The sequence below is a fragment of the Nyctereutes procyonoides genome, unplaced genomic scaffold (genome assembly GCF_905146905.1).
Source record: "Nyctereutes procyonoides isolate TBG_1078 unplaced genomic scaffold, NYPRO_anot_genome, whole genome shotgun sequence".
Taxonomy (NCBI): domain Eukaryota; kingdom Metazoa; phylum Chordata; class Mammalia; order Carnivora; family Canidae; genus Nyctereutes; species Nyctereutes procyonoides.
In genome coordinates this window covers 25,384,064-25,393,227 of record NW_026575036.1, presented here as the reverse complement: position 1 = coordinate 25,393,227, position 9,164 = coordinate 25,384,064, and the positions used below count along the sequence as shown (strand labels likewise).

The 9,164-nt window shown below is 51.3% G+C and overlaps 1 protein-coding gene across 1 annotated transcript; it reads right to left on the bottom strand.

Moving 5' to 3' along the window:
- Positions 1-1,244: 1,244 nt before the first annotated feature.
- Positions 1,245-6,457, bottom strand: TMEM106C (transmembrane protein 106C). The gene is made up of 8 exons (XM_055318957.1): positions 6,343-6,457; positions 5,665-5,876; positions 4,693-4,756; positions 4,062-4,221; positions 3,829-3,969; positions 3,335-3,384; positions 2,821-2,874; positions 1,245-1,969 (listed from the first exon to the last, which is right to left on the bottom strand). The coding sequence occupies exons 2-8, from the start codon at positions 5,846-5,848 to the stop codon at positions 1,873-1,875; spliced, it is 750 nt and encodes a 249-aa protein (XP_055174932.1). The 5' UTR covers positions 5,849-5,876; positions 6,343-6,457; the 3' UTR covers positions 1,245-1,872.
- Between the last annotated feature and the right edge of the window lie 2,707 nt (positions 6,458-9,164).

The window sequence follows — 9,164 nt, the reverse complement described above, 5'->3', positions numbered from 1 at the left end:
ACAGGCCTGGGAAGCCACATAGCATTTTGCAGTCAGACGTGTTTAAAGACTGTGAGGCGCCGTCACCTGACTATCATAGCTGAATTCTATGGTTAATATGTAGTAGAAATGCTGAGGCACACGGCCATAAAACGTGACTCAAAACTGAAGTACCAAGATGAACGACTTTTCCAAAATTACATGAGAAATGTGCTAGAGGGGATCCCTGGGTGGCGCAGCAGTTTGGCGCCTGCCTTTGGCCCAGGGCGTGATCCTGGAGACCTGGGATCGAGTCCCATATCGGGCTCCCGGTGCATGGAGCCTGCTTCTCCTTCTGCCTGTCTCTGCCTCTCTCTCTCTGTGACTATCATAAATAAATAAAATTTTTAAAAATCTTTTAAAAAAATGTGCTAGAGGCTATTTGCAAAAGGGAAGACTAAAGAGAGAGCGTGTAACTGTGAATGTCTTCCTGTGTTGAGGGCACGTTTTGGTTTAGGACAGTGCCCTGAGATGACGACGTGCCCCCACGCCGCTACACCCAACAGGCATCGCCAACACGCACATGAACACCCCTGAAGGATCTGGTGCAACACTGAAACTCGGCTTCTCACCCTCAGCTTTGGGTTACTCAATCGTAGTCAACATCAGCCAAACAGTTGTGACATTTAACCATGGCTGGAAGATTTGGGAGTCCAGAAATCATTAAGCAAATACTGAGAGGCACGCTACGGGGATGGGAAGCAAAACTAAGCTAGGCTCCCTGCCACCATCTGTTGCTCTGTGAGGGAGAACATCTCAGCCGAGTCCTGAAAACCAACCACTCAACTAGATTCGCTGCCGTCACGGGGCTGGAGCCCACTCTCTGGGCGCCAAGAGGGTGGTGGTCACACTTCAAGGAACTGTCGGCCTCGAACCAGGTCCTCTTAAGTCAGCACTACAGCCAATTGATGGGGGAAGTGATTCCTCCTTAGGAAAGCAGCTTCTCACTCCTCAGGCGTCTGCGCTACCTCTAGGGGTACCGAGTGCTCCGTTTCAGAAGAGCAGGAGGGCAGCCTCCCACCACCAGGGCCAGATGGAGAGAAGCAGGGCTGCTGTGGCTGGGGGCTGCTTTTCTATGATGGGAGCTCAGGGGGACAGAGCAGTCAGGGCTCCTTTTCCTCCCTCCTAATCCTGTGCTGACCCACTTAGCAGGCAACTATTCTAGAGTCCCCCGGAGGTGGCTCCTAAGACACCCAGACAATCAGAGGAGACACAGATGAATCAAAAGCAGGGTTTATTTTTCTACCAAATCCCCAATCCATGTTCCAGCCAATGGATGAAGGGTAAATCAAGCCTCACAAAGACTCTATGTAAAAACAACTGTAATTTTCTACAGGAAAAAGGTTTCTGTTAAGTTCCTAGGCATTTGCGAGATGAAAAAATTTCCCGTATTAGACAGTCTGTGCTTTCTTACGTATTCAAACGTTCCCACCTGCTGCCTCTTCTGCACAGATGAGGGAGACCCGTTCTGGAGCTGCCCTAACAGTCCAACCTCCATGTCGCTCCATGGTCTGATAACCTAGAACCGCGGTAGGATTTCAATGTGTAATGCCCAAGAACAGCTGAAAAGATGGGAATTCAATTCTTCAAACTTGCTCTGAGTGCCTACTATTTGCCAGGCACAAGCGAGGCACTGGGCAGTGATTCTGCTGGTTCTGAGAAATACAGATGGTGCTACAAAGAGGAGCTCTCCCCACCCCCACCCCTAAATGGCAGGAGGATGTTTGCTGGGGGTTAAGAGAACCAATTTCTCCTCTACTTCTACCACCTGGGATAGGTCTGTAACTCAGGCCCTGGGAACAGGTGCTGTGTCTCTTCTGGCAGGTGCCGCCATGGAAGAACCAAGAGCAGTTTCTAAACAGCTGTGGAATTAGCTCCACAGTCCACATAGTGATGGGTTTCCAAGGAGCTCTGGGTCATGTGGCCAATGTATGCAATCTTCACTGAAGTTCTAGGGGGGAAAAAAAACAAAAACAAGAAGAATAAGTTCTGTTTTTGAGATGAAGTAGAAAAAAATGCCTACATAATTTCTTGCAAGCTCAGGCAACAATATCCACGGGTTCCAGCTGCATATCTTCTTGCTTACAGAACCAGGAAGCCAGAGGATCTCTGTACATTCATAGAAATGCTATGCCATGAGACGACCTTCTAAATAAGTGGTTTTCAACCCAGGACAATTTTACCCCACAGGAAACTTCTGGCACTGTCTGCAGACATTCTGGGATATTACAACTGAGGGTAGGGGGAAGTGGTGACTGTCATTGGCGTTCAGCAGGTAGACGTCAGGGTTGTAAAACATCTTGTGAGGCACAGGACAGCCCCTCACAAAAAGGGTTGTGAATCTTCCGCTGAGGTTGAAAATCCCTGGCTTTAGACCCTAAAAGTAGTTCAAATGCCTGCAGCAGGTGCTTTTCATCTGCAGATTTAACAGTTATGGTTCTAGGCCGAGCCCTAAAGATCCGTGGCATAGGGTAATTTGTGTGGACAAAGTAAGCTGGCCAAACGCTCAGTACTTACACCTTGAGAAGCTTTTCTTTACTAGTTTCATTAGGATTCTAATGGGATCACAAAACTAGACCTCACTCCATGGAGAAAATGGTCTAACTGCTCATTGTAAATCTGGTGATTTGTGATTTGGACGCAGCCTCTAGAGGACACCCAAGAGGGTGCCTGTATGTCACTGGGTGTCTCTGCTTTGATTAGGTGCCTCTACTTTGTGGGTCACATAGCACCTCCCGAGCAAAGGTGGTGAGGTCCAGGCACAAACACAAAGGCCATGGGGATAGGGGAAGAGCAACGTACCGCATGAAGATCACTATGTTGTGCACCAGGATATCGGGCAATGTGCAGAAGAAGCTACCAAATGGCAAATATGGAAACAGTCGTGTTTTGTTTTGTTTAAAAGAAGAAAAAGAAGAATCATAAGAATGCCGAGTTACATGGTCAGCCCTGTATGGGGCTCCTCTCCTCCCCCACCCTTCTGACCTAAGCGGCTGCCAAAGTCCACTAGCTCTGAGTTCCCACAGTGTCCATGCATCTTCCCACATTACGATGCTTTTCTGGTTTTTTCAAACCCACCATATACATGCTAAAGCTTGGAGATGTTTCTAGTGCGTTAATGTTCTCTTAGAAATTCCAGCACTTCAGTCTCCTATTCAACAACACATCCTCCAAAGAAACTTCAGGATGGCCAAAGCTTAGGGAACCTACAGGCCGAAGCCTGGGACTTAAGGTAGGGCTGGCCCCAATCAATTGAATACACTCTGAATCCCTTCTATCCGGCAGAGAGCACACATATAGAGAACACTGTTCTTACTATACATAGGAAAACGGTCCTCCCATCTCAGCCTTCGCAGTAAAATTCACCTGAAAATAAAGACACCAGAGTCAGTTTTTGGCCAGGCAGGCTTGACCCAGAATGGTACTGTTAGGAGCAATTCATAGACCTGGGAGCATTCTTCTATCACATACAAAATACTTCCCCAAGATTGTCCCTGACACAGACTATGTCCCTTTAACAATGCCTGCAACCTCTTCTCTTCTGAGGCCAATGGACCTCGGACTGTCCGGTGGCCTACCCCCACTTCTTGATTTGCAGAGAACTGCTTGCTCTGACAAATTCTTCTGTTCCCCTATATTTAAACGCTGATTTCCTCCCTAATTTCTCAGTTATGGGGCATGATGGGTCTTCCCCACCAACCAGTTCCTACCAGTGGAAATGAGGAAACGCAAAGTCAGGAAGCTACGCATCCCATAGCCCCTACTCCTCCTGGAAACCTGTGAAGCAAAGACCCTCAAAGAACAGCATACCAGTTGTTCGCTCCGAGGAGGAATGAGGGAGACGTTAGTGGTCACATATGTGCCCACCACTGTGTTCATGTACTGAACCTGGCTGGACAGGCTGGTCACTGCCACCGAGTAGAAGTTGGAGTTCCTGATTTTCAGGGTAGCCTGCATCCGGGCAAGTGAGGAAACAAGTTATGAGTGTTCTGAGTCCCAGACTTGCAGGTGCATGATCTGGGAAGCGAGGCCCTAAGTCTTACCGTGATGGCAAGGATCACAAGGGAGTCCTGCTTATTAAATGTGACTTTCACCACTTTGATGCCGTCATCATCCACAAGGACTGAATGTGGAAACAGGAAGAAAACCACCAAACCAGATGCCAGGAGACAGAGCAGGACAGACAGGAGGACGTACTGCTTACTGCAAATGACACATCACATGATCATACGGGCAGTCAGAGATCAAGGTCCAATTAGTCAAGATTAAATGCAAAACTAGATATGAGGGAAAAGGGAAAGTACAAAGAGCCAGGAACCATGAATCAGGCAAGAGTGAGTGCAGTGGGAGGAGCCTTTAAAACCCATCTGACTGCTGTCTGTCATCCGGGAGAGAAGCTGAAGAGAGCAGCTCCGAGGACAGAAACATTTCCTCACCTCCCACGATACCCCTATTCTCCAAAGTCTTCAAGTCAGCTCTTTCACTTGGCCCTGAGAACGTTTCTAGCAGTTTCCTTCCCCAGGCTGTGATGGGGCAGAGATATCTTGCTACGGCAAACAGTATAAAAGGAAATGGGGAATTTACAAGAACAGATAAAAGTTTTCAAAGAATTAGCAGGTGCTCCTAAATTTATAGGACAGAAGTAGTTATTAACAGGAGAGGGAAATAACTCACGTTCTCTGAGGGCGCAACCTCTGATCACTGTGTGGGATCAAAGCCACCAACTCATTTACTTGTTCTAGGAAAGAACCAAACAATTAACGTTGGTAGAAATTAACCTCATGTGCTGGTGGTAGTTTCCTTTATGTCACACGTCAACCTGCCGTAACACACACTTGTCTGTAATTAGACACTTCTAGGATACAGGTTTCACATTTTGGGTCTAAGGAACAAGAAACAAGTAAAGCTATAGAGTGTGCTACAAATTACAAAACATTAATCAGTCATACCAGGACTGTGACACGGAAGTTGAGAAACTTACGATCTTGTTCTAGTTTTACCGCATGGCGGCCTGGAGCTGCCAAATGGCCTTGGGGAAGTAGTCATTACTGCTCTAGGCCACGGTCACCTCATGTGTCATACGAAGGCTCTGAAGTAGATGGTTTCTAAGGTTCTTACCAGCTGCAAACATCCGTGACGCTCCATCTAAACTGTTAGGACTTTCTGAGGGCCAACTTAGTGACACATGATCCTGCACTTTAATCAAGGCTTCATTCCTGAGCACGTGTTTTTCTCTCCCCACTTGAAATATTTTCCAGACCTTAGGCTGTTAATGATTGACTACCTGCTCCCTTGAAAAGAAGCTTCCAAGATGGTTCACCTGTAGAGCTGTGCCAGGCCTCATGAGTGAGAGTGAGCAATAAAGAGATGTGCCTGTCAACAAATCCCACAACGTGGAACAAATGGAACATTCCAAAGCAAGGAAACAAAGAACAAAAGAGAGGAAGTGAAGAAAGGCTTTCGGATATAAGGAGACCAACAGAAGTTGTGGAACCTACCCAAGTCTATCAAGTCAGCTCAACTGGCTCCTGTTCGGGACACTGCCTAGGACTACGGCACGACTGCTAGAAGAAAAGCTTTGCCTGGGAGACAGGAGAAGCCCTGTGGGTACCTTGGGAACCCCTCCCATGATGACCAGAGTCTCACCTGTTGGAATGTAGCCTGTCCCCTGGCACGTGAGACAGGTGATGCTATCTCGACCGGTGAACTCCACATATGGGAACTGAGCAATGGCTTCTTCTTGCTCCCTTTCTGCCAGCAAATCCTCCCTGTTCTCTTTCTTTCGCTTGCAGTAAGAGGGGCGAGCGGAGGTGGAATGCTGGGACCCCATGGCCGGGATGTGCCACTTGTGTCATGTCCTGGGAGGTAGGTAGAGAGGCAAAGTAAGTGCAGGTTGAGTGGCCGCACTGAGTGAGCCAGGAACAGAAGAAACCGCATCTTTCTAGGAGAAAAGCGAAACCACAAAAATGACCCAACTGCCGTCCCGTGATTCCACACACTTGCACCATTTCATCAAGGGTCATTTTCTAGCGACGTTCCCCACCCCTCCCAGCCCTCCCAGCCCCTCCCTAAGCCCAAGGAGCCACAGCCCCCTCCGCCCCCGCCCGGCTCCCCGCAGCCCGGAGACCCGCCCAGCGCCGCCCCGCCCGGTCCACTCTGCGCAAACTGCGCGCTCCGCCAGACCTCCCCGGGCCGACGACGGGGCTCCGAGCTCCCCATCCCCCTCCAGGCCCAGCCCGGGGGGCGCGCTCAGGTCACGCCCCCTGGCAGAGCGGCGCTCCGAGCCCACCACGGGCGCCCGCGTGGACGCCGACGCCCCCGGACCTGCAGGGCGCCGACTCCCGGCAGCTCCGGTTCCGGGCCGCACCCGCCGCCACCTGCCCGCTCCGCAGGTTGACCTGCCTCTCGGGTCCTCGCAGCTGCCGGCGCTCACTGCGCACGCGCCGAAGGGCCAGCGGCGTGGGGGCGGGGCCTGGGAAGGGGCGGGGCCTGGGAAGGGGGCGGGGCGCGGGAGACGCCGGCGTGCGCTCGCGCGTGCGCTCTTCGCAGCCCGGCTGGGCGTCGGCAGGGGGCGGTGGAGCCAGGTGGAGGCAGGTGGCCGCTGGCGGCGGCGGGCGGCGGTTCTCTGCGGCTCCTCGGAAAGGCCGTCGGGGCCGCGTGTCTCCGCCGGGGGCGGGCGGCGGGACGAGGAAGGAGCCGGCGGTGGCCCGAGCCGTTCTCAACTACGTGGACGCGGGCGGGACGGAGATGCAGAGGACGCGCGCGCTGCTCCATGCTGCCCCCATCCTGCCTTGAGTCCTAGTCCGCACGCACGGAAGGCGTGTATAGGACGGGGTAGAGGACACTTTTTATTCTATTTTTTTTAAGATTTTATTTATCCGTTCATGAGAGGCACAGAGAGAGAGAGAGAGAGGCAGAGACACAGGAGGAGGGAGAAGCAGGCTCCATGCAGGGAGCCCGACGCGGGACTCGATCCCGGGTCTCCAGGGCCACGCCCTGGGCTGAAGGTGGCGCTAAACCGCTGAGCCACCGGGGCTGCCCTGGAGAACACGTTTTAAAGGGTGGATTTCGGGGCACCTGGGTGGCTCTGGTTGAGCGGCTGCCTTCGGCTCAGGGCGTGCGTGATCCCGGGGTCGGGGATGGGGTCCTGCAGCGGGCTGAGCTGGTTTCTCCCGCTGCCTGTGCCTCTGCCTCTCTGTGTGTGTGTGTCTCATGAATAAATAAATAAAACCGTAAAAAATAAATAGAAATAAAGGGTGGGGGCGGTCCCGGTGGGTCAGCGGTTCAGCGCTTGCCTTTGGCTCAGGGCGTGATCCTGGAGACCCGGGGTCGAGTCCCACGTAGGGCTCCCTGCATGGAGCCTGCTTCTCCCTCTGCCTGTGTCGCTGCGTCTCTCTCTCTCTCTCTCTCTCTTTCTCTCTCTCTCTCTGTATCTCATGAATAAATAAACAAAATATTAAAAGAAAAGGTGGATTTCTTTGCACGTACTGCCCCGTGGAGCTTAGCCTGCAGCAGTGGGCGGACCTTAAGCAGGTGACATTGCTTAAGATGATGCTGGGGAGGGGAGAGAGTCTGGCCTGGGAGGATGAGGGGTCTGCTTGGCAAGGGGGAGTGAGGCTGGCCACGTCTGCTGAGGCCCCTGCCCCCTCCGAATCTCTATCCTGATTCCATGGGTAAGGCTGGTGCCTCCCCTTCCGCTGTCTAGCCGCCTGCCCAACCGCTGGTCACAGTCGGTCCACTGAGCCCTTGGAGTAAGAAGTGCTAAAAAAAAAAGAGAGAGAGAGAGAGAGAGAGAGAGAGAGAGAGAGAGAGAGAGAATGACACTTGTTAAAGACAGTAAGGCAGACTTGACTGAAGGGGGCCATGGCCACAGGGGTAGGGACGGCTGCACCAGGGACTTGGTGTGAGGGAGAAGGGTTGGGCGAAGCTCTGAATACAACATGGGCAAGGAGGAGTTTAGAGCCAAGGAGCAGGGTAGGGGTCAGTGGATGGAAAATTACTAAGAGGAAACCTCAGGCATAAGGAAGATTCTGGCTAAACCGACCTAACAGGATTCCTGCTGAAGACAGGCCAGGGTGATCAGACATTTCCTGAGGGATGGTGGAGAATGATCAAGTATCCAGGGTCAGGAGTTCTTGCTCAGACTGGCTTGTACAATACACACACAGATGGGCCTATGAGAAGTCTTAGGAGCCTGACTAGAGTTTGGTCGAGCAAAGAATCTTTATCAGAAGCGACAAGGAGCCGTTGTTCTTCTTTTTCTGTGTCCAGCCTGTACCTTCTCCCTCTTGAAATCTGATCTTCACCTCTCTTTGCAAGCTCTATATCAATTTATATTCTTTATACAAATCTGATTTTGTCTTGAGACAACGATATTCTCAATTAAAAATATATTTCCTTAAAAGGGACAGACACAGGCAGCCCAGGCGGCTCAGCAGTTTAGCGCCACCTTTGGCCCAGGGCCTGGTCCAGGATCAGGTCCCACGTCGGGCTCCCTGCATGGAGCCTGCTTCTCCCTCTGCCTGTGTCTCTGCCTCTCTCTCTCTCTCTCTCTCTCTCTCTCTCTGTCATAAATAAATAAATAAAATCTTAAAAACAAACAAAAAGGGGTGGACACTCAACTGGCCCCTTGACCTTCATCTTCCTGTTTGTAGTTTGAACTTGATGTTGAAGATAGGGCAGCCTTCTTGTGGCCGTGAGGCAAGAATTGCATGCTATAGGGAGGCTGGGTAGAAGCATACAAGGAGCCTCGGTCCCTGTGGCATTTGGAGCCACATTCAGGCCCCCAGACTGCCTATCTTCTTCTCAATACATGAGAAAAATACATGAGAAAAATAACCACTCCCCACCAAAAGTGAGCTTTTTGGTGTGTCTCTCACCATGAGATGCGATCCTAAAAGATAGAGACATAGACCTAGTTAGGGGTGAAGCCTGGGCTTTAAGGCAAGCAGTCTCACTGCTTTAATCACACTGTGTAGGCCACACTTAGGTTTCTATCTTCTGCTAACGTCTGCTCTTAGTAGGAGGGGGGCCTTTTTCCTGTGTGAAGCCATTCTTCCAAGTTCAGCTTTCTTGTCTGAGGACCCTCTTCTGACAGAGAATTCATCTGGGGAATCTGGGGAATGAGCCCATCCTTTCATCACGTG

What these genes read in the sequence shown, in the direction of transcription:
- TMEM106C (XM_055318957.1), bottom strand. Translation starts at nt 5,848, where the DNA reads ATGGGGTCCCAGCATTCCACCTCCGCTCGCCCCTCTTACTGCAAGCGA. An exon ending in CTCCTCGGAGCGAACAACTG is followed by an intron (nt 3,385 to 3,828) that starts GTATGCTGTTCT and finishes CTTTATTTTCAG; the next exon opens with GTGAATTTTACTGCGAAGGC. An exon ending in GGACCGTTTTCCTATGTATA is followed by an intron (nt 2,875 to 3,334) that starts GTAAGAACAGTG and finishes GCCATTTGGTAG; the next exon opens with CTTCTTCTGCACATTGCCCG.